General features: G+C 32.9%; 1 protein-coding gene across 5 annotated transcripts in view; it reads left to right on the forward strand.

The window, feature by feature from the left end:
• Window positions 1–24,983, forward strand: part of CTTNBP2 (cortactin binding protein 2) — a 176,604-nt gene that overhangs the window by 119,269 nt on the left and 32,352 nt on the right. For all 5 annotated transcript variants that reach the window (XM_074268203.1, XM_074268206.1, XM_074268204.1 and 2 more), the window contains 7 exons: window positions 333–412; window positions 3,594–3,680; window positions 3,788–3,887; window positions 17,283–17,435; window positions 17,598–17,785; window positions 21,958–22,136; window positions 24,677–24,882. In XM_074268203.1, the coding sequence (XP_074124304.1) occupies window positions 333–412; window positions 3,594–3,680; window positions 3,788–3,887; window positions 17,283–17,435; window positions 17,598–17,785; window positions 21,958–22,136; window positions 24,677–24,882 (993 nt within the window). The remainder of the gene's footprint in view (window positions 1–332; window positions 413–3,593; window positions 3,681–3,787; window positions 3,888–17,282; window positions 17,436–17,597; window positions 17,786–21,957; window positions 22,137–24,676; window positions 24,883–24,983) is intronic.

Consider the following 24,983-nt stretch of genomic DNA (forward strand, 5'->3'; position numbering starts at 1 on the left):
TTATACTTCTTGATTAAAATCTTTCTTATAAAGATTTTAATCTGAGTTTTTATATTATATCTGATATGTGCTGGATATATCTGACATGTGGAAAGCGGAAATCTGAGATACTTAGTTTAAAGAAAGAAAAAAGGAAAAACCTGCAGTCCTGAAACCTGACATGATGTTTTATCTTTTGGCATCAGAATACAGAAAAACCTCTTTTATTTGGCCAATAAGATCTAGCAAAAAATGAATCATAGTACATATTTTTAGAAAGGGAATAAGGAAGGAAGAAGGCAGGGAAGGTAAAGACGTCATCTAATATTCTGGCTATGTATTATTTCCCAAAGGACCTCAAGAAGGCTGCCTCAGCAGTGTGACTTATGCGTCTATGATCCCTCTCCAGATGCTACAGAACTACCTCCGACTGGTAAGTATGGTCAGCAATATCATGTACATAGTTCATGTACTTAGCTTCTGCTGTACTATTATTATGTTAAGAGGCTCCTTGGCTTCTGGAGAGCATTAGAAGACTTGGTGTTGAATTCCAGGACCAACATTTAGTAGCTGTATGATCTAAGGAAAGTTACTTCATGTTTCAGAGTCTCAGTTTCCTCTTCTGTAAAAAAGGGATACTAAGACATGTATGGCCTACACCACTAGGTTATTTTAAGGAACTTGTTTGATAAACTTTAAAGTGTTGCAAAAATGTGAGTTATTATTTTCATACAGTTATTACATAGTCAATCATGTTCTAGATCTTGTACTAAGCTCTGGGATACAAATAAAGGCAAAAGGCTTCACGCTCTAATAGGAGAGATGACATAAAGACAGCTGTGTACAAACAACTTACAGACAGGAAAAGTTGCATGTAATCAATAGAAGCAAAGCAGTAGAATTAAGAGGAATTAGGAAAGGCTTACTTTATAATGTCACTCTACCTCTACATAAAATGTATAGAGAATGAAAAACATCTTTTAAAAAGTGACTTGTCAAATAATGATGATTGTTGTTCAGTCATTTTCAGTTGTATCTGACTTTTCATGATCCCCTTTGGAGTTTTCTTGACCCATAAACTGTACTGATTTGCCATTTTCTTCTCCAGCTAATTTTACAGATGAGGAAACTGAGCCAGCAGGTTTAAGTGCCTTGCACAGATAGTGTCTGAAGCCAGATTTGAACTAGAGGAGATGAGTTTTCCTGACTTTAAGCCCAGTACTTTTTTACACTATAGCAAGTACTTCAAAGAGTGCAATTTTAGCTACAATAATTGTCAAATTTTTAATTGACAATTCTATTTTGCCCCAGGATGTTGTTGGCAGTGCTATAACTACCTATGGCAAATGCAACTGAGGTGGTAGGGAGATGGGAGATGGCAAAAAAGTGAGAGAATCTCCCATTATGTAGCTTGTAATATTTTTTATTTTGAAATTCCAAAATTCAAAGGCGTAAGCTTCCAAGGTAGAAACTCCCTTTCCATGTTACCACTTCACAGTTTTGCCTGCATGGTTGCTTAATGAATTGTAAGCTTCTTGAAAATATATATCATTCAGTATTTGTCTTTTTATCTCAAAGACTTAGAATAGTGCCTTGCATGAATAAATAATAAATGCTTGTTGGATGAAATTGGATTCTCAGAAGCTTCGGGTTTTTGAAATGTAAGGCATTCTGCTTGTTTATTTCCTAAGCTCTAGCTGTTCCAATTTCTCATTGAGGAATTTTACATGAATCCATTATATTTTTGCATCTATGTGTAGATTTCAAATAATGAATAAATTAGTTCTTTAAATGGAATTTCAGACATGTTTGGAATGAAATTACTAGCTGTGAAACATGAGACTTAATTTAGAGTTATCTCACTTTTATTAGCTTTATAAAATCCATTTTCTGTTATTATTTTTCAAGCTTACTTGGTCATCAAAACTTCACCTAAATCTGCCTCTTGAACAGCAAAAGTTTTAAAAGAAGTATTTCTGTTAGAAAAAAAATCTGTACTGCTGAAACATTGTGAACATGAAATCCAAAATAGTTGTAAATGTGTTATGTTCTCTAATAACATCTATTCAAAAGAAAGCCATTGATTGTAGGGAATGAGAAAAAACTAACTAAAGAGAACATAGTGTTGGTGTCAACCAATTTCTTTTATTCCAGAAGCCACTTGGCTCATAAAACCAACTGAAATGTGATCATATTTATGAATAGACTCTAAAGATATTCATGTAAAAGTAATCAGTACAGATTGTGACAATGAATCTAACCATTCTGTGCAGAATAAATTGAAAATACATGCAGCATTACAGACCTATAAACATGATGGGACAGTGGAACAATAGCAATTCAGCTTTTTTTGACATGATCATTTACAAAAAGATAGATTTGAAGATGCAATTAAGGAATCCCGATGCTTAATCATAAGATTTCCCCCTGCTGTCAGCATGAACTTTTGGTATTCTGTATGCCCAGTATATCAGTCTTTTGGAAGTAATGTGGTAATTATGGATCTATTCCCTGGTCAGTACCATTTTTGTTGTAGAAAAGTAACTGCCCATAAGTAATTAGAAGGCTTGAAGTCAGAGCTTGAACACTCTCCAACATACATACATATGTGTTTGATAAGAGAGAAGATACTGCTGTGTACCACAGTTGTACTCAGTTGAAGAAAATGTCCAATAATAGTTTATGTGACTTAGTGAGTGTTCTGGAAGTGTACACCCTTTATGTAGTAAACACAAAAGGCTTGCTGTTCCTCAATGACCCTTTTATTGAAAATCTGAATTGAATGTTGCCAGCCAGCTATGCCAGTCAATGTACAATCTGAGAACAAATGAGGTGTTGAAATTGAAGACTCTTTATCTCGGAGATTGGATGCCTTGATGTTATATCATTCTAACATCAATCTTCAGACTCTGAAAGCAATGTGACAGGATGATGATAATGAATGGAACACTCTTGTTTTCTGTACTGAGACACCCTCATCAATTCAGATAAAGGGGAACCAAGAGAAACTAAGCAATATATTTGTAAACCTCAGGGCCAACCTATTTAGCAAGTCCTGGAAATCTGTGCTGGATTTCACTAGCTTGACATTATTTTTACTATGTCTACTTTATACATGTAGGACACCAAAATAGAATTTCTTAATATTATTTTGGTATTAATTCAATAAACATTTGTTTAGCACCTGAAAAGGACATTGGATTGAGCTAGGACTCATCTTTTATTCTTAGAAATAGGGTAGAGGAAAAAAAATGAGGCAAACTTTATTTTCTTTCTGTTCTCATTCAGAGCTAAAGACTACAATGGACCAGTATTACATAAAAAAATTAGATAGATAGTGGAACAGCTAGATGGTGCAGTGGATAGAGTACCGACCCTGGAGTCAGGAGGACCTGAATTCAAAAGCAACCTCAGACACTTAACACTTAACATTTACTAGCTGTGTGATGCTGGGCAAGTCACTTAAACCCCAATTGCCTTGCAAAAAAATAAATCAAAAAAAAATATATATATAAAACACAAAATGTTTCATTTACATATATACATATATATGTATATATATTTGCTACCAATGTAATATATTCATAAATCGTCTTTCCTTAATTTCTCAACAGGTTGAGCAATATCATAATGTTATCTTTCATGGCCCAGAAGGAAGCTTGCAAGACTACATAACACATCAGATTGCACTATGCATAAAGGTACTGACAGTTCATATACTGCCATCTTTTTTTAGAGATTAGAAAGTATATAGGTTTAGTGAAATTTGATTTGTTGGGTTTTTTTGTTTGTTTGTTTTTTAACATAGCAAAAACAAACAGCTGCAGGATTCACCTGTGAAATAGTGAGAGCTGAAGTGGATGCTGATTTCTCCAAGCATCAGCTCATAGAATTATTCATCAGTAGTGGTAAGACCATTTTAATAGATTTCAATGTTTGTTTGTTTGTTTTTTAATGACTGTTTAGAAAAAAAAAACTTTTGTAGCCCCCAGCAGATTTTAATAACATTTTTACCTATTCAGAGGCTCTTGAGATGAAGATAACTGAATCAAGTAAGCTCTTAAGAAAAATGACAGACCAGATCTATGTAAATATAATTTTGTTTACCAGTTAAAAGTCTATTTTCCTTTCCTTTATCTTAGGCCTTATCAAATCTTGCTGATTAATCTTATTCAGGTTAGGTGGCATGTTTTCCTATGTAATTTCTATTCTATTGAAATAAGTTATATTTTTTAATCTTATTTGATTAAATCATGCTAAAACATATGTAGAGCAAATAGGTAAACTCCATTTTGAGACTGAAAAACTAAGACTTCAGTGGATTGGGGACTTCTTCAGAGTTATTGTTATTAAGTTATTATATATAGTTTTTATATATATAATTAATATAGTTATTAAGTAAAGTTAGAATTCAAACCCACACCTTCTACTTCTAAATCAGTCCTTTTCCCCCTGGATATTGTTGCCTCTTAAATCTAATAATTCTGATACATGCAATACTCATTATTGCATTTGGCTTCAGAAATAGGTTGTTTATTTGAAAATTGAACTTGGATTCCTTTTTATGAAGAAAAATGCTTCATTTATTCTCTTGTTAGTTGTTTAATTCTTTTTTTAGTAGATGCATTTCTTAAATAATTAAAGTATTTGCTGTCAGAACAGATACTCTTAATACTACCACCTAAAGATTTCATAGGTGAGAGATTTTTTGGAAGTGTGAGAGTATTATGATATAGAGTGTGATCAAAACCTTTCTGATATCTTCTAGTTTACATATGCCAAATATATTCCCTCCATTCTGACTGATATATTACCTTAGATATTCTTTTTGTCTTAAATTCCTAGTAAATAAGATATAACATTATCCCAGAAATTTCTTAAGATCTCCAATTAATTATTTAGCCCCAGTTTCCTACCCTAATAAGACTGTAGAATGTTCTTTTCCTGTAAACTATCCCCTTTCCCAAACTCAAATTGCAAATGCCAAAGTTTAGATAAATGTATCAATCAGCAAAAAATAACAAAGCACTTATGTGCTAAACATTGTGCTAAGTATTGGGGATATGAAGAAAATGCAAAAGCAATAACATAAATATTTAAATAGCATATTATTTTTCCAATTACATATAAAGACAGTTTTTAACACATTTAAAAAAAAAAAGACTTTGACTTCCATATTTTCTCCCTTCGTTAACATAGCATGTTAAGCAATTTGAAATAGGTTCTATATGTGCAAGCATATAAAACACATAACTATATTAGTCTTGTTATAAAAGAAGAAACAAGCTTCCTCTTGCCCAAATCATGAAAAAGATACAGTGAAAATAGTATAATTCTACCTGCATTCCATCACTTTTTTCTTTTGAAGTGGATAGAATTTTCCGTTGTGAATCCTTTGGAATTGTCTTAGATCATTGTAGTGCTGAGAAGAGCTAAGTCCTTTTTAGTTGATCATCACACTACGTTGCTGTACCTCTTCATTATTATTATCCTGGTTCTGTTCATTTTATTTTGCATTAGTTCATGTAAGTCTTTTTTTAGGCTTTTGTGAAATCCTCCACTCATTATTTCTTATAGCAAAATACTATTCCATTACCATAACTTGATCCAACCACTTCCCAATTGATGGGTATCCCCTCTATTTCCAATTCTTCCTCACCACAAAAAGAATTCCTGTAAATGTGTTTGTATAGGTGGGTCCTTTTTCCTTTTTTATGATCTCTTTGGGATACAGACCTAGTATTGGTATTGCTATATTAAAGAGTTTGCACAGTTTGATTGCAGCAATGTCATAAATAATACAAAAACAGAAATAAATATTGAAATAATTTAGCACATATAAGAAAAATCATAACCAGAGTCACTTTTGTGCCTTGGAAAATAGGCAAAAGAAGTTGTTGACTAGAATTCTCTCACCATTATCATTACTGATTCCTCTCAGACACTGGAACTACAATCAAATAATTCATTCTCTTTAAATTATAGTTAATTTGTGTCCTCTCAAAATGTTGTTATACTCAGTTTTGCTTAGAAATTGTCAGTTAATTGCACATCTCTCTGAAGAATATGACATTTAAGTTTGTTTGGGTCTGAATAGATGTTAATATGTTTGAATTCATTTCAGAAATTCCCCTCAGAATATCTTTTTTATAAAAATGTCTTCTTTCTCTAAAGAATAAAAATTAACAGTATAGTTTTCATCAGAAATGAAAAAAAATCACTTGCATTTACTTTCTTCAAAATGCTTTTTCAGACTTGTTCAAGAATGACAGTAAACTTTCCAATTGCCCAATAGACTTGTTCTCCAATGTTAGTTGACTATCAGTCTCTCACAAACCTTTTCTCTGAGAAAGTTAACTGCTCAAGTGTTTCACATGCTCTTTCTTCATGACAATTAACTGTCTAGGTTTCTTAATGAATTAGTTGAGTTTCTTTTCTTTCTCAGTGACTCTCAAAGATCTCTCCAAAGATGACAAATAATTGTCAGTTCCTAGATTCCATTTTTTAAAAATTATAGCAAAATATATCTCCAGTATTTATGTGATAAGGGCTATTTAATCTGGGGTTATACTTTTACTTGATATGACTGATGGATGGTACAATAAGAGAGCAAAATTTTAAGTTTCAACTTTTTAAAAAATGTTTTAATTTCTATATAGGAAACATGTTATTTTATTTTTCTGCTACTTTTAGAGGAAGATACATAATATTATACTTGTCTAATATATTTCAAGTAAATGATGAGTAAATCGCAGTCTGAGTTGTAAAGGACTTCAGATGACCTCTAATCCAACTAAGATCTGAATAAGAATTCCAAACTCTAACATTCATAATAAATGTCCATCCAAACTTTGTTCAAAGAACTCCACTGAGGAATAGCCTACTCTGTTTGGATTAGTAAGAGTGTGGTGTATTTTGTTACTGCAAACCAATGATTCCTCATTCATAGTCCTTCCAATATTTTAAGATGCTATCTTTTGTTCATCTAAGTCTTCTATTTCTTAAGTTGAATATTACTAATTAATTCAAACAATTTTTCCTTCATGTGATCTCAAGGCCCTTCAACATCCTGATTATCTTACTCTGGATACCTCTCAATTTATGTACCTTCCCCAAAATGAATTTGAATCTAAAAACTCTCCTCAGGTTTCAACATCATATAAGACTTTGTCTTACATCCTTGTGTATATCTCATCACAGCTAACTCCTCACTAATTCTTGCTTATTCCAGTTAGAAATAATCATCTGTACATAATATATGTTAACTTCCCTGGAAGTTCAAAAAGTTCAAGCAAACTTAGAAGAAAAAAGCAAACACCCCATTTCAAATGAGACTTCTGTTTTCCACATACAATTAAATTTGATTATCTTTTGATCACCACTGAACCAATACTCTTAAGCAGAATTTGTCCATTAATAAGTCTTTTTTCCATGATCTTGCGACCCTTGCTATCACTTTTACACTTGCCATCTCTTATTTAGTATTCAGCTTTATTGCATATCTCTCACTCCAATTTTTAGCAAGTTGGGCCTTCCTTAACCTTTTCTAGTAATTCAGCAGTTTAAGCAAAAACAATGCTATATTTTTTTTCTTTTTAAATAGTATTTTTTTTCAGTTACATGTAAAGACAATTTTAACATTCATGTTAAAAAATTAAGTTCTATTTTTTCCTCTCCCTTTTGTATCTCTCCCCTCTCTAAGATGGTAAGCAGTTTGATATAGCTTATAGATATGCAATCATGTAAAACATATTTTCATATTAGTCATGTTCTGAAAGAAGAAAGAGACCAACAGAAAAAAAAATGAAAAAATAAAGTAAAAAATAGTATACTTTGACCTTGTATTCTTACTATCCAGTCTAGGATATGTAGTTGCATGGGGATGGCCACTGATGATTGAAAAAAACACTTCAGATAGACAATTTTCAATCAGATCAATCAGATCATAAATCTAGAATGAATAGGAAACTTAGCAATATGATTGTACATACATGGAAATTGAGGCCCAAAAGCAAAGGCAGAATTCACACTTAGATTTTTTGACTCAGAATTTGAGTGTTTTTTCTTCTGCGTCATACTTCTCCTCTGGATAGGAAGAAGAGAACAATCTTAAGTTGCTTATGTAAAACAAACTATCTTTTTAACACTACTGTTGTTTGATGACTTTATATAACTATTAGTCATAGTACTTTGCAATTAGTTTAAGATTAAAATTGCAGAGGACCCAAAAGTAATTGGAGGAAAGTATTGTGGGATCAGCCTGAAATATATGACCAATAATAGTTACTGTATTTTATGATTGGAAAAGGAGATTAACCATGTTTTGAGAATGGTCAATAATAAATAGACTGCCCTAATGGTATATTGGTATCTTCATATTAAAAGTTTTAGAGGAAGACCAAATATATTGAGAATATCACATGGTTGAGATGATATAATACAAAAATATGTTTTTGAATGCCCTGCTGGAAGTACTTTTTGATGGGATTTGTTTGTTTGTTTGTTTGTTTGTTTGTTTGTTTGTTTATTTTGTATTCCCAGCACCTAGTTTAGTGTTTGGCCCATATTAGGCATTAAATAAGTGCTTGTTGAATGATGAGATCATGGATCCATTCTGTTATTAAACTATAGAAAGAGTCTAAAGCCTGTAATGTTCTTTCCAGCTTTCTAGCTATGATTCTATGAACTTAAGAACAATTATAAAGTAAAACAACATGCAAATGAATTTGTCTTTCTTTGGGATAGAGTTAATTGGAGAGTGTGCTGGGGCATTTGACTAATAAGCTGGGTTATAACAGATTCAATGGACAATATCAGTCAAGAGAGTGGAAGAAAGGACTTTCCAGAAAAAGAATCAGCTGATGGTGTTCTGATGATATAGTAAGCCTGAGTAGAGTAGAGGAATCATATGGAAAGATAATGAGAAATAATACTTGAGAAATCTGTGAGGAACAATCATAAGAACATAGAGTAAGAGTTGGAAAAGTCCTTAGAACGCATCTAGTTCAAACCTCCTCATTCTACAGCTAGATAACTAAGACCCAAAGAGGTGTCCTTTCCCCAAGGTCAGAGAACTAATTGAGTAGCAGAACTGAGCTTCTGATTCCAAATTCAATGTTCTTTCCAATGAACCATGCAGCCTCTTATGGAAAAACTGATGGAAAGCCTTGTGGTTTATGGAGACCTGCATGGATTTGATTTAGTGGTTTTTTTGTTTGTATGTTTGTTTTTTGTTTTGTTTTTTTGTTTTTTTTTTTAGGAGAGGAGTAACATAATGGGAAAAATTCCCAATCTATGACTTTATTATTGATGCAGTAAAATTATATATTTTACATACAAGGAAAAGACATAAGTTTGTTTTGTCAGAACTCTGAACTTGAAACAAGGATGCTTACAAGGTACTAAGTGGAATGGATGAGACAATGGTTATCTAGTTTAGCATTGTTCAGTATGATTAATATAATCTTGTAACAAATAATGGTTTCCTAGTGATATAATGATTGGTTTATACTCAGTGTGGAGCATATAAGTAGGGACTGAGAGCCACAGAGGACAAGCGCAGAGGAGAAGCTCTTAGAACAAAGAAGATAGACATTAATTTCACCTTCAGTCAGGCTCCTGGTGGCTGGCCTGGCCTCCTGCACTTCCCCCACTGAGACCAAGACCCATCTGAAAGGCTCTCCAGAAAGCTGCCCAGCCCTAGGAAGGAGATAATAAAGGATTTGGACTTTAACACCTGGCTACTCTTGTAGTGATTACTGAACTGAAAGGAAGATTGCTCCCATAGACCTTTAGGAAAACTGAACCAGAGAACATTACATAAGTTAGTTTCTATTAATAATAATAATAATAGAGATCTTTTAAAAATTGATCCTTAAGATTGTGAAGGACTTTAAATATATCATCTGAATTTCATAGCAATCTTATGTTGTAAATACTACTGTTGTCTCCATTTTACATAAAGAGAAACTGAGATTTAAGGAGATTAAGTAACTTGTTCAGAATCATATAACTGATAAATGTTAAAGATATGATTTGAACTCTGATGTTTCATGACTCCAAGTTCAAATTTTATCTGCTGTGCTTCTTACATTTATTTCAATAATATAACAAGTGCCAAATCACCATTCTTTTTTTTTCATCTATAAAGGAAACTTCAGCAAGTTAGCCCTTTGTGCATTAAAGTTAACTGCAAAGCAAAGAAACCAAGAGTGATGAAACCACAGCCTGGAATTTTAGGGGCTATAAATTTTAATTGAGGCTCTAGCATAGACTTGATGAAATACTCAGTATACCTTCTTTTACCTTCCTACGCTGAAGAAAAAAGGGAATAATTTAGGAAAATACTTCCAAGGGCTATGAGATACAGGAACAGATCATTGACTCCCTTGCTTTATTAAGTGAACCACAAGAGTAGGTGTCAGGGACCCATTGCTGTCAGGGGTCCCACCATGAAGCAATAATAAAGTATGCAAAATAGTAACAGGAAAATTGAAAGAAAAAAAAGGCAAGAAAACAAATGCTAAAGGCTGGAGTCTTGAGAATATTGCAAGTCAGTTAAATCTGAGGGATTCTTCAGAGGAAGCTGAGTTCAAAACTAATAAGAGAATTGAAATTGCCTTATTCTTCCTAGATCCTATTGAGCACAGGCTCAAAGTGTAAGGAAACAACATGCTAAAGAATAATAATGTCAGCTTAGTGATAAAAATAATTTCTTAAAACTATAATGAAAATAAAATAATAGGTACAATTAACATAGCGCTTTAAAGTTGGCAAACTGCCATTCATGTTATTTCCTTTCATCTTCACAACTCTATGAAGTAGATCTTAGTATTATCTCTGTTATTATGTATTATTAGCCCCATTTTACAAATGAAGAAGGTGAAGTTAAATGATTTGCTAAGGGCCAATAGCTAGTTAGTATCTGAACTTTATTCTGAAAAGGGGGACTCCAGATTTCCTAATCCATCCTGGATAATAACAGAGACAGAAAAACCTCAATGAGTTGCCCCATTTTAATTTCTTTCTAGTATTATGGTAAATGATCAAATCCTTTGGTAAACAAGAACCCAACTAATTTTCAAACATTCAACAAGCATTTATTGTATGTCTGTTCTGAGCTGAATATTGGGGATACAGACAGTAAACAGTTCCTACCCTCAAGGAGTTTACATTCTACTAGGAAAGAAAATATGTATGCTACCATCTGATATGGTATGATATCATGTATCATGTATATACATGATGATTTAGGATGGAGGGAATCCATCCTCTTGGATAGATCAGAAAAGGACTCATGTAGAATGGTGGCATTTGAGCAGGATCTTAAGGAGAAAAGAATAATCCTGGTGTAGTTTTCCTAAAAATGTGTACTACTTACAGTGCTTAGCACAGTTCCTGGCACATAGTAGTTGCTTAATTAATTGGTTAACTGTTTACTTAAAATCAGTTTATTTGGCTTCATATCTTGGTTTGTGGAGGTGCCTTCTTGTGATTCTGTGGTCATCTAACTAAACATTCCCTTTTACTAATTAAGTGCTGGTTTATGTTCAGGAAAATACCTGTCACCTAGTAGGTACTTAGTAAATGCTGGTTGACTTGATTGATCTTAAACTTTACTTTCCCATCAAATGTATTTATTAGGAGGAGATGGTATACAAGACAGTGAAGCACTGCAAATGGACCACTTTAATTTTAAATTGTACTTCAGAAAAAAAGAGCTTGTCCCCTCTCACTTAGCATGGTAAAGCTCAACAGTAATTAGAATTGTGAATACAGATGGTTATATTTGAAACCTATTTGTAAAACATCTGGCCTTTAGTTTTAATACTTCTAAAGAGAGGGCCTTAGGAATGAAAGGAGGGGAGAGGAAGGGAAGAAGTAAGGAAGAAAGAAGGAGAAAGAGACTGGGAGAAAATTAGGAGGGGGGAAGCAGCTAGTAAGTAACTATTTTAGGAATTCAGTTCAACAAATATTGTACCTATTATGTTCAGTATACTGAGGACACAGACAAAAATGACACTATCCTTTCCCTCGAGGATCTTAATTTTAATGGGCATAGGATTAAATTTTATACATATATTTGAAGGTTATATATGTATCTAAGGAGTATAACAAGTACAGCATGAAATTTATAGACTCCTAGCTGAGCTTTGGACATAGACAAGGACTGACAGGTATATGAGAAAGTAGTACATTCCAGGTATGGGAGACAGCTTGTAGGAATACAAATATGCTGGGATCCTAGCATTTGAAATGAGAACCCCTTGAGGCTTGTCTGCCTGTTTTACGGGGTAAGAAAAGGAAATATACTTTTTAAAAAAAATCTAAAACAAATGGAGTGAAAAATTGAGAAAATGAGAAGAAAAAGCTAAAAATGGAAAAGCTAAAATTTAAGAAAATGTAAAATGAATTTAGCATTTAATGAGATTCAGTTTTTTAATACCACTGATTTCTCACATTGCTATTATCTGGAGATAATCATATGGCTCTGTCATTTTGAGTAAGATGCTAGCAGGATAGATTCAAATTTCTACCCAAGTCTAAGTAAGGAACTGGGTTAGTAAAACAGATTTTTTTTTGGTAAAAATTCAAATGCAAAAGTGAATGACAATTTTTAAAAAATCAAATACAACAGTAAATTATAAAGGACAGCCATGTAGCTCAAGGAATACAATGCTGAGAGACCTTAATTCAAATCTGGCTTTAAAATTATCTGTGTGATTCTGGCCAATTCATTTTAATTGATTGGAGAAGGAAAATGGCAGAGCACTCCAGCATCTTTGCCAAGAAAATCTCATGGATAAACAAAATAGTTCATGGGATCAGAAAGAATCCAACATGACTGAATGTCTGAACTATAGCAAGGAGTGAATGACAACTTTATTTTGGTGAAATGCTAACTGTGTGCATACAGAGTAGGGGAGTTGTGGAAGTAAGTAGAAAAAGACAAGAGGTAAAAGAACAAGTAAAAATTTGAATTTGAACTTATAAAACAATTATATATTTTATAAGAATAATAACTTTTAATTGTGAATAATTAGATTGTTAGGATTAATGTAGAGTAATACTGCAGTTTTTAATTCTACATGAATAGATCTTTGATTTTCCTTAATTTTTAAGTCTATCCCTCAAAAATTAGTTCACATACTTAGCACCCTAAATTCAGTGACTCCATTTCTAGAGTATGGGTTTAAAAAAATGTCATCTCCCCCAGTACAAGTGAACCTATGGATGACACCCCAGACATAAGAGGGAAAAAGTTTTCTCGTCATCTATAACTGTGCTATCATGATCAGTATTTTTAAAGGTGCCCACCAAGCCAATAACAGTTGTTTTTGAAATATCAAGATGTAATTCATTAAGGATATATCATAAAGAAAATAACTTTTAAATATGTGGAGTGAATGGGTGTGCATCATTTATGAGCCCAGGTCATTTTTTCTACAAATAGAAACGATATTAAGTCCATTGAGGAATGTATAAAGATATGTGCTTGCTATAGCATATACTTAAAAAAAAGAAAGGCATAAAGATAGATGTGTAGAAGCCTGAAAATTTGACAGGAAAAATATAACATGCCAAGGAGGCAACTAATAGAGATGTCTTTGCCATAATACAAAAGTACTTATGGGTAAAGAATTGTGCATTTGGAGTTAGAAGACTTGGATTAGACCTCAAATCTGCCAGTCTTTCTTCTTTCATCTTGAACAAGTTCTCTTCACCTTGTTAAGCATATTTTTGATCTATAAAATTAAAAGCTTGGATTATATTTGACTCCTAGGGATTCCTTCTTGTTCTGAATATCATCCTAGGATTTCAGGAAGAAAAATTCAAAAGGTATCAGAGTGGAAAGTTGGAGCAGGAGAGTAGTCTGGTCCATCTGAGCATAGAATAATTTTAGATGATGCTAAAAAAATGGAATAACCAATTATTAATGGAGGATATAAAGCTAAATAAGTCTTGACATAATAGGTAGCAATTGAAGAGTTTTGAACAGAGGAATGGTTTGACCAGATCTCAATATGAAAAATTCAAGCTAACAGAACTTTCAAAGATGAATTGGAAAGGAGAGAATGAAAACATCAAGGTCTATTAATTCAATCTAGGCATATGGTAATGAGGATCACTCATTAGGTTCAAGAGAATGTTTTTATTTTGGGGGAGGGGGCATTGGGGACATGAAGGTACTTATAGGCAGCTAAAAGGAACCAATAAAAAGAAAGAAAACAAAGATTCCAGAGAGCAAGAGAATGGTTTATTTGATTGCTGGAGCATGACCAGGAAATGGGAGGGTAGAGAATGAAGGGCCCAGGGGAAAAAAAATCACCTTAAGGCTGCCTGCATAAAGGCTATCTCTTCAAAGACAAGAAAGAAAGAGAGGAAGGAAGGAAGGAACATATGGAGAGGGGAAGGAAGAAAAGAGGGAGGAAAGATAGAAAGGAAGGAGAGAAGAAGGGAAGGAAAAAAAGACATAGATAAAAAGAGGGGGATGAGAAGGGATTGAGGAATTGAGATTAGGAGCTGAGGGTGTTCAGGTCAAACCACATCAGTGTTTTCTTAAATAATATCTTATAAAGATGTGAGAAGTTGAGATGCGTTCCTGAGGGTGAGAAGAGAAAAAATTTAATTTAGAAGCTTGTAGGTCATTGGCAATGGTCAAGTCAGGGGTTCTTAAATTGGGGTCTGTGAGCTGTTTTGAAAAAAAAAATTTGAAAACCCTTTCACAGTATAATTGATTTTCTTTCTAATCCCATATATTTTATTTAATGCATTTAAAACCTTATGCAGTGAATGGGTTTGGAATTGTTACCAGGCTGCCCAAGGAGTCTGTGACACAAGTAAAGAATGACAAACAATTTGTGTCCATGATACAAATAAAAACTCCCTAATCTAAGGTTATCTATTTTCTGACCTATTATCTATTGTTGGTGCGTCTATTTATTTATAGCACTTGGCACAAAGTAAGCCTTCTATAGATGCTTCTAGATTGATTGTGGTCACCATTAAACAGATATTAAAAGCTGGGCTTATTCAACTAACTTCCAGCAGCTCCATTCTCATTTGAAATGAGCCAGGAGAATCACACATATACATGGGATAGAGAAAGGAATCCACATAAAGACCTCCAGCTGCCAGGAATAAGTAAATAAATGACTAAATAAACAGATATATACTCTTATTAATTATTTTATTATTAATTAATTAATTACTAATAATTAATTAATTATTAATATTAAAATTAATAGTTTATTTATACCAACAGGTTCATTGCATCTAGGTAATGAATGCTATCTTTGGAAAATATCATGGTCTCTTGAAAATTAGAATCCTGGAGCAGCCTCACTTCTGTAGTGTTTATGATGAAAATAATTTAGTCAGGCACATAGCAGACACTCATGCAATGGCCCACTACAGGATACAAATCAAATTTGGGAGCAGTCAAGCATTTTTTGAGATCACAGAAAGTTGTTTTTTTTCCCCCCCGGGAGTTTGATAAAATTCATAAAGCTATTTCAGGCTCAGGGGTAGGCATTAAAAGCATCCTAGGAATTCTTCTGAATGTGAAAGTGAATTATTAAAACAGAGAATAGGTAGCCATTGGCTTCTTGGAATAACACAGGATGAAATCCTATGTTAGGTGAAGATCTTCAAATGGATCTTTCTATCTTTTTTTTTTTAATTTCTGTTTTTCAGAATCTTTCATTGAAAAGAAAGCTACCTTATTGCATAAATAATAAAATTACATGTGACATTTTCAACTAATCCATTTCTTACATATAATATTAATTTTGTAATTATTTGACTTTCATTTTGAATTAATATGTAACAGGTTTATCTTCCCTCTGTCTGTTGAATTGTATATATACACAAACATGCATATGTGTACAAATATATATGTTTATTAATGCAAACAATAGTTAGAATACCACTGGAATACAAAATCCTGTCTCCACTAAAGCTAGTTGTATGGCTTGATGGAGATCTTTCAATTTCTCTGACTCTTAGTTCCCTGGGATACAAAGCACAAAATCAAAAAGCAAACAGCTTCTGGCTTCAAGGAACTTAAATTCTATGTGCTAATTTATTTCTACATTGATACTTTGCCCCCTAATGCCTAGCATAGTGCCTTTTCCATAGTCAGTGCTTGGTGAATTTAACCAGACATGTTGAAAAAAATCATAGATTAAAATGGATTGTGTCTCATTCAACTCAGTGATGGATTCAAAGTCAGAGGACTTCCTGAGATTTCAATGCTAGCTCTGCCACTTACTATCAACACAGATTTTTTTTTTTGAGGGGGGAAGGAGAATTACTAAATTCTCTACCCCATTATAAAACAAGACTGAAGCTAATGACCTTGGAGCTCCTTTCTAGCCCTAAATCTAGTTTTTATCTATGTCCCCTTTTCTCCATTCAAAAGGCCTTCATCATATCTCACCTGGATCATTGCAATAACATCTTGTTGGTCTGCCTATCTCAAATACTTCCCCTCCTTGAACCAAGTTCCACTCAACTGCTAAAGTGATTTTCCTAAAGCACAAGTAAATATCCCAGTGCTGATTCTGAAGTCAAGAACACCTGAGATCAAAGCCAATGTCAAATACTATCCCTGTGATACTCAGTAAGTCACTTAACATAAGTTTGCCTCAATTTCCTCACCTGTAAAATAAGGATAGTAACATCCCATATCTCCCAAGATGGTTGTAAGGATTAAATGAGATCACATTTACAAAGCACATAGTAAATGTTTTATCATTTTTAAAAATTAATTGGCTCTGAACTCTATTCATTTTACAAATAAGGAAATTGATGCTAGACTGGTTATGCAACTCACCGAAGTCTCATGTTACATATATAGTAGAAGAGTTAGGTATTGAATTTAAGATTCAGAACTCAATATTCTTTCTACTACACTTTGTTGTTGAGCCATTTTAGTCATATCCAACTCTTTATGACCCCATTTGGGTTTTGGGGGGTTTTGGGGGGCAGAGATACTGGAGTGGTTTACCATTTGCTTTTCCAGCTTATTTTATAGATGAAAAGCCAGGGTAAGCAGGATTAAATATGACTTTTCCAGGGTAACAAAGTTACCCCAGTTTTGAGATCAGAAAGGTGAGTCTTTCTGATTCCAAGGTCACTACTATATCCACTATGCTACTTAGCTTACCATAATAGTTGTTTATTTTATGTGAAGGAGGACAAATGGTTGCATTTTTGTATCATTTTTCTTCTTTTAGATTCTTTTAATTTTTCTCTCCAATTTATTAAATCTTTAATTCCTTTATTGTTCTTTCTCATAGCTTGTCTTATCCCAGTGAAACAGCCTCCTGTGAGTAAGAAAATGATCATTATCTTGGAAAATTTGGAAAAAGCTTCATTATCTGAGCTATTGGGAGATTTTCTGGCACCACTTGAAAATCGTGGCACTGAAAACCCCTGTACTTTTCAAAAAGGTAAAAGGAGAACAAATCCTGTATTTCCTTGCATTTGGTTCCTAACAGTGTATGTGTTAATTTAAATGTCTGTTCTTATTTTAATGGCTAAGCTTGCATTTGTTCCACATTGTGACTTATATTGTGAAACTTATATCCCTGTTACTTTTGGTTCATTTTTAGGAAATGGAACCTCTGAATCCTATTACTTTCATGAGAACTGCTTTCTGATGGGGACAATTGCGAAATCCCGTCTCCAGGGCTCTGATTTGTTAGTCCAGCAACATTTCCGCTGGGTTCAGTTAAGATGGGATGGAGAACCAATGCATGGCTTATTGCAGAGGTTTTTAAGAAAGAAAGTTATGAATAAGGTAATGGAGAAGGAGCAACTAACACAATAGCCTATCTGTCCAGTGTTCTAATGAAGCTTATTTATTGAGGCTTGTGATCTCTAATATTGACCAAATCATTAAAAGTGTTACCATATTTATTTTAATATATCAATTGTGCCAAGTACATATATGCATTCATATAGATTTTTACATATGATAAAATACACACACACACACACACACACACACACACACACACACTTTACACGAGAAGCATGATAGCATAGAGAACCAGTCTTGGAGATAAGAGGACTTGGGTTCAAATTTAGATGCTAATACAAACTTACTGAGTGATTATGGGCACTTATCATTCACTTAAGTCCTCAGTGCTCCAGGCAGATTTGTTAAACTGTAAGTTGCAAAGAAATTGCCTATCTGCATCACTTAATAAAGTTTACACACTGGGAGTCTCATACATTGTTAAAATCACAGATTTGGACCAAAATTTTTAAAATATATATTACATGTATGGCTTGTTTTTTAAAATAAATTTTTTACCATGTCCTTATGATTGTCCATTTAAAATTCTTCATTAAATCCAATAGTTTTGTTAGATTTGGTTAAGTTGAGTTTTGCAATAATATGACTGGAAGTTATATGAAATCCATGTTTTATAGAATGTTATATTTTAGTATTCCATAAAAAAATGCCACTAAATGTTTAGGAAAGGGCTATATTATACCCTTGAAGCTTAGTCTAAGGGTACAGGTTAGTATTCAGCTATATAAAAAATGAAAGTAAGATTTTTTTAGTGTAAGATTTTTTCAGTTCTCTTAGTCTCATGCATCATGAAAAAGATAGAGTTGCTGGTTGAAAATTAGAATTTTTATTAAAAAGTTCTTTCCATCAGAAAATTGATTGCCCAAGCAGGATTTTATTGTTTATAACTAAAGGCACTACAAACCTACAAACCAGGTTGCAGAGATCAGTAATATGTGTCTGAACTCCTCCTATTATTGATATTCTTATAGCCTCATTATGACTTAAATATAAATTACATTGCTTCAAATCACATGCCCACATAGAGAATAAGCCAGATTTCATCCTGCAATATTGGTATTATTTTAGGCAATGGGCAAAATGCTGGCTTTTTGTTTTGTTTTGTTGTTATTTGGAAAAGACAATTCTGAACTTCATAAAATGTTGGCTTTTCTATTATGAATGAGTAATAGGGAAAGAAGAGACAAGCAGTATTTTTCATTGACAAAAGAAGCAGATCAGATAGATTAATATAATTCATCCTGGAGGAAAACATATAAGAATAAATGGCAACGTAGCATATCAACAATGTTAGCTGGGATGGGTTGGAGGTTCAGGGCTTCTTAAAAATTTCTTGATTCCCCATTGGTAGTCTGGTAAGGACTCTGAAGGAGGCCAACTTTTGGGTGATAAGCTTTTCTAAAGGTGACTAGTCTGGTCTCTAAGTAGAGTTGACTATCTGCTAGATTTGTTTCTCTACTGACCTAGCCTTCAAGAACCCCAAGTCACCTCCACACCATATGTATGACTTAAATCATAAACTGATTTTCATCAATGACTGGATATTGTAAATCATGTTTTTACCTGCATAACATAAAACATATAGCATTACAAAGGAAAAACAATTATATTGAAATAAAGTTATTAAATTTTTTAAAAACATAATTTCACAGACTTAAATTTAAGAACTCTACCGTAAAATAAATGGAACGAATCTTCATAGCATTTAACTGCCTCTTGGATTTAATTTCTTTTTTCACCTTACTATCATGTAAGAAAGCTGGAGTTTTTTTTAAGGTTATTTCCCCCTGCAATTCTTTAAAATTTTTCAGTTTATTTGTTCTTCATAGTTTGGTACTCCTCGTGATTTTTAATCTCATTGGTTTCTGGAAGTCCTTTCAGCATATCAGCAGAAACAACTAACTGGCACAATGAATAGAGCACCAGACATTAGTCAGAAAGATCTAAATTTAAATGCAGTTTCAGAAATGTATTAGTTGTGTGAGACTGGGAAAGTTATTTAACTTCTGTTTGCCTCATTTTCCTTATCTGGATAATCATGAGAATAATAATGTGCAATGAGGATAAATAAGAAATATATATCTTACAGGTTGTGACCATAGAATGAGATATTTATAAAGAACTTTATAAAACAAAATGCAACATAAGTGTTTACATCATCATCATCATTAATACTTAATGCACCTCACCTTGATAGATGATTTCATGAGTTGTTAATGCCCTCCTCTTCACCACCCCCCCCAAAAATATATCAGCAGCCAACTTTTTGGTGATTAGCTTTTTTCAAGCTAACTAGTATGGTATTTAAACTAGATTTTCTGGATTTGTTATTTGCCAACTATTTGCCAAAGTTGTTATTTTACTGGCCTGGCCTTTGAGAACCTCAAGTCACCTCCATACCATAGAGTGGGAATTTAAAAATAAATTGATTTTCAGCAATGTCTAGATGTTATAATATTCCTCATCTTCAGATCTTGATCTCAGAATTCACATGAGAATATTTCCATGAGAAAGATATGAAAAGAGTCAGAGTAGCTGTTCATTGAAGTAATAGAAACAAAAATATTTATAAGCTATGAAAACTAGTTTTCATGGCACCTGTGTTCCTGGATAACTTCCCCCAGACTCCCAGGTCCTCCAATTTGCTTTACTTTCTTTTATTCCATAACTCTATTTCACATTTTCTTTTCAAAATTTAATCCTGGTTATTTGGCATCACAGAGATTTCATTCCATCAGAATTGATTATCATTCAATCTTGTCCAACAGTAGTTTATTATTGGAAGAAGTATCATCACTTAGCATTCATTTCAGATTGAAAGGGGAGGTATTCATCTAATGTACAAGTCTTCTAAGAGTTTCCATAAAACTTCATTTTCTACTTCTCTCAAATAGTTGTCATAATATTTTGCAGTATTGTTCTATATATGTTTTCCTATCCATCCCTTATAGACTCTTTAACTTGTATAAAAACAGGGGCTATGTATTATTTAAAATGTATACCTCCCTTTATAGCTAGCACCAAGTTCTAGACACAGTAAAAGACTTAATAAATGTTTTCTGTCACCTGCCTTCTACCATCTTTCTTATCTCTGCTGTACTTAGTACACTTTCAGTCTGGTGATATGTAAATTGAAACTTGGCCATTTTTTAAAAAATTTGTTTTGTTTTCATTTTTTTTCAATTAACAAATATTTATTTTCCATCTCTAAAACCCTTCCCTAACTCCAATTTAAAATGAAACAAAGTAAATACAAGGATTTTAAAAAATATAAACATAGGCACACAAACACACACACATATATATTATATATAAATTTATATCTATTTATTTAAAAAATTCTACATGGGACATGTTTAAAAATAAGTCTTATTCTCCATTTTGAATCAAAAACTTTTCTGTAACAAAATCTATAACATCAATCCCAATCTCCTAACATTGTGGCTGGGCCATTGCATTGATCCAAGTTTCAAAAATCTTTTAAAGTTGTTGGTCTTATGACAAACATGGAAATGAGTTTAAAAGGATAGCACATATTTTACCTATATCAGATTGCTTGCTGTCTTGGGGAAGGGGAAGGTAAAGGAGGGAGAAAGAAAAATTTAGAAAACAAAGGCTTATAAAAATGAATGTTGAAATATATTACATGTATGTGGGAAAATAAAATACTATTGAGAAAATTTTTTTTAAATATTTCTAAAAAGTTGTTGGTCTTTGTCTTGCTATGCTATACATTGTTTTCCTACTTCTGTTCATTTTACTCTATACCAATTCATGCAAGTCTTCCCATGTTTCTCTAAACATTTTTTTAATAGCACAATATCTTACCATCACATTCATATACCGCAATTTCTTCAATGATTCCCTCAGTTGATAAAACTACTCTTGGCTTCCATTTCTTTGTTATTACTAAAAAGAAAAACAGTTACTATAAATATTTTTATATACATGTGTCATTATTCTTTTTTTGTTCTCTTTTGGGCATAGATCCAATAAAGGTATCACTAAATCAAAAAGTATTAGACACATTTTTATTGGTTACCTTTTTTTTAACTAATAGTTTTACAAATATCTTGTTAAATAGGTGAAAAGGACCCTTCCAAAGCCAATAAGACTAGACTAAAACCTATCTTCTTTTCCTTTGTTTTCAGTTCAGAGGTAAAGTGCCCTCACCCTGTGACCCTGTGTGCAAGATCATAGACTGGACTCTTACCGTCTGGCATCAGCTAAATTCCTGCTTGTCCCGATTAGGCACACCTGAAGCACTGATTGGACCAAAATATTTCCTCTCTTGTCCAGTAGTTCCAGGACATGCCCAGGTGACAGTAAAGTACGTGACTTCTTTATTTGTTTTAAGTTCAAAAGTGTGAATATGAATGCTTCTAACAAAAAAATCATATTGAAGATTGGGGAATTGTAGGTAATTTGAAGTCTATGTGGAGATATATTTGTTGGAGAATCTTATAACTACTTTTTTTTTACTTGCTGAATTTGGAATTTCAGACTCTTCATATATTCAAAAAGAACGATTTTAATGAATTAAATAAGTTTTGTTAAATCAAAGGATTTAGGGGAAATGTGTCAGTAGGAACCTACTTCTTTTTTTATTGGAATTTTGAACAGTCATAGGAGCTGGAGATTGAAGTAGGAGAGAGTTTAGATGAAGCCTAAATGAATAATACGGTTTGCTTAGGAGTGAAGAGTTGTGGCTCTGATTCCAAGTCCAGCATTTTATCTGGTACACGATCCTGTCTTTCAAAAAACCTACTCTGCAATCATTATCTATTTATTTATGTGAGACAATTAGGATTAAGTGACTTGCCCAGGGTCATACAGCTAGTATGTGTTAAGGGTCTGAAACTGGATTTGAACTCAGGTCCTCCTGACTTCAGGGCTGGTGTACTATCCACTACGTCATCTAACTGCTATCCTTATTATTATTATTATAATTTTTTATATTTATTCATATTTATAATTATTTATAATATATTTATAATTATAATAATAATAATAAATTATGATTAAAGGTATTTTTGGAAGCTATTCAGCTTGCATTTAAATATTGGAAAAATATTTATTAGCAAAAACTAATAACATAATTTTTAAAGCTTGGAAAATAGTTAAAATAATTTTAAATTTCATAAAAGGGATTCTTCTCCCACTGTAGTTAAGGTTAAAGATATTTACATTATTTTAAAAAACACTAATTAAAAATCTCATTGTATAGACCCTTTTATTTCTCTTCTACTTTCCACCTACTTATGAACATCTCTTGCTTTGTACACAGAAAAAATATAGAAAGCAAAATTCATGTTAGTTATAAAAGTCTCTCACAAAATATTTGATTGAGAAGGAAATAGATATTGGCTAAAATGAAGCTATAAATGATCTCCGGACTTACTTTATTCATTAATTCTGTATCCTCCGATACCATGGACAATTGAACTAAGCAAAATGTTCTCATTCTTGGGAATATACAACTATGTGCAGAGCCATAACTAGGAATTGTTTCACTTTGGGCAACCATTATATACTCATCTTACAGGAAATGCACAAAATGCACTGTCTGTAAAAGATCATGGAGTGAGGAACTTGTGATGCAGGAGCCAAAGATTTTGGGATAGTGGTGTGTTACACTTACTATCCCAGTAGTAGTAAATGAGCTCACTACCCACTAGCTTCCTACTTTTGAACTAATTAATTTTGCTTAGATAGTTATTTCTGTGCTTTGGTACCCTTTAAATTTGGCTCCGTGGAAGAAGGTACATTTTCCATTTTCAAGTTATGATTAGAACCATAAGCATATTCTACATTTGTAAAATCAAATATATGAAAATCCTAAACAGAAAAAAGGAAATTATAGTATAATTAGTCACCTTGCAAAAATATTCTTGGGTTTGTTTTTTTAAAGGGTTTTGATCTGCAATTAAGTTCCCAGTTTAATTCATTTATTTTACAATTATGCAAATGTCTATAGTGCTTGGCACATAATAAATGCTTATTAAATTCTCTTTCTATGACATTATTTACACAATTTTTCAATATGTATGTATACATGTTTGTGCATATTTTTGTACCATGATGTACTTCTACATAGTGCAAAACACTGTTTAACCTACTTACATGTAGAATATTTGGAAAACAGTAAGAACAACAATAGCAGCTAGCTTTCATATAGTATGTATTATGTGGTAGATATTACACTAATATTTACAAATATTATCTCATTTTGTCCTGATTTCTTTGATACCCTAAGAAGTAGGTACTATTATTATCCCCATTTGAGGCAGGTAAGGCAAATAAATGTTAAATGATTTGCCATAAGTCACACAGCTATTAATTGTCTGAGGAGGGAAGTGAACTCAAATGTTCCTGACTCTGGGCCCAGAGGTCTATCCACTGCACCACCTAGCTGCCTCATGAATAAGAGCAGCTCTTTTTCCTCACTGATGAGCTGAAGAAGAAAATTATCATGATGTGATTGTCATATTCATCTGTAAGTAAAAATATAAACACAGTGTTTTAACGTTCTGGGGAATATTGACATTTAAGCAAACATAATTACTCTTTGACATCAACACATTATTTGAAATTATGGAAATTAACAGCTCATTATGCCATTATCTTCCTGTCTGTACACTGATTATAAAAATGTGCACTTTAAAATGTTAAATATTCCCACTCACTCCAAAATGAAAGCAACACTCTGGAAAAGGTGGCAAAATCTCCAGAACAACCTAAATACTTTTGTTTCCTTAAATATTATTCTTTTTTACTTCAGTGGCCTAGAACAATCCTAGTCATGTGAATAAAAAATTGTGTTTTCTATCTTAGCCAAAGCCAAATGGTGACTTCTCTCTGTTTTCCCAGGTGGATGTCCAAATTGTGGAATGCTGTCATTGCTCCCAGAGTTCAAGAAGCAATATTGTCAAGAGCATCTGTGAAAAGGCAGCTTGGTCTGGGACAGGCAACTGCTCGAAAGCATCCCAGCCAAGGACAGCAAGCTGTGGTGAAGGCTGCTCTCAGTATTTTGCTAAATAAAGCAGTTCTTCATGGCTGTCCTCTCCCCAGAGCAGGTACAAGTTCTCATTCATTTGTTCTTATTAAATGAATCACAGGTCACAATAGTTCCCAGTTACCAAATCTGATCACAGACATACTTGTACTCACCATTTTC

Source organism: Sminthopsis crassicaudata, chromosome 5 (assembly GCF_048593235.1).
Source record: "Sminthopsis crassicaudata isolate SCR6 chromosome 5, ASM4859323v1, whole genome shotgun sequence".
Lineage (NCBI taxonomy): Eukaryota > Metazoa > Chordata > Mammalia > Dasyuromorphia > Dasyuridae > Sminthopsis > Sminthopsis crassicaudata.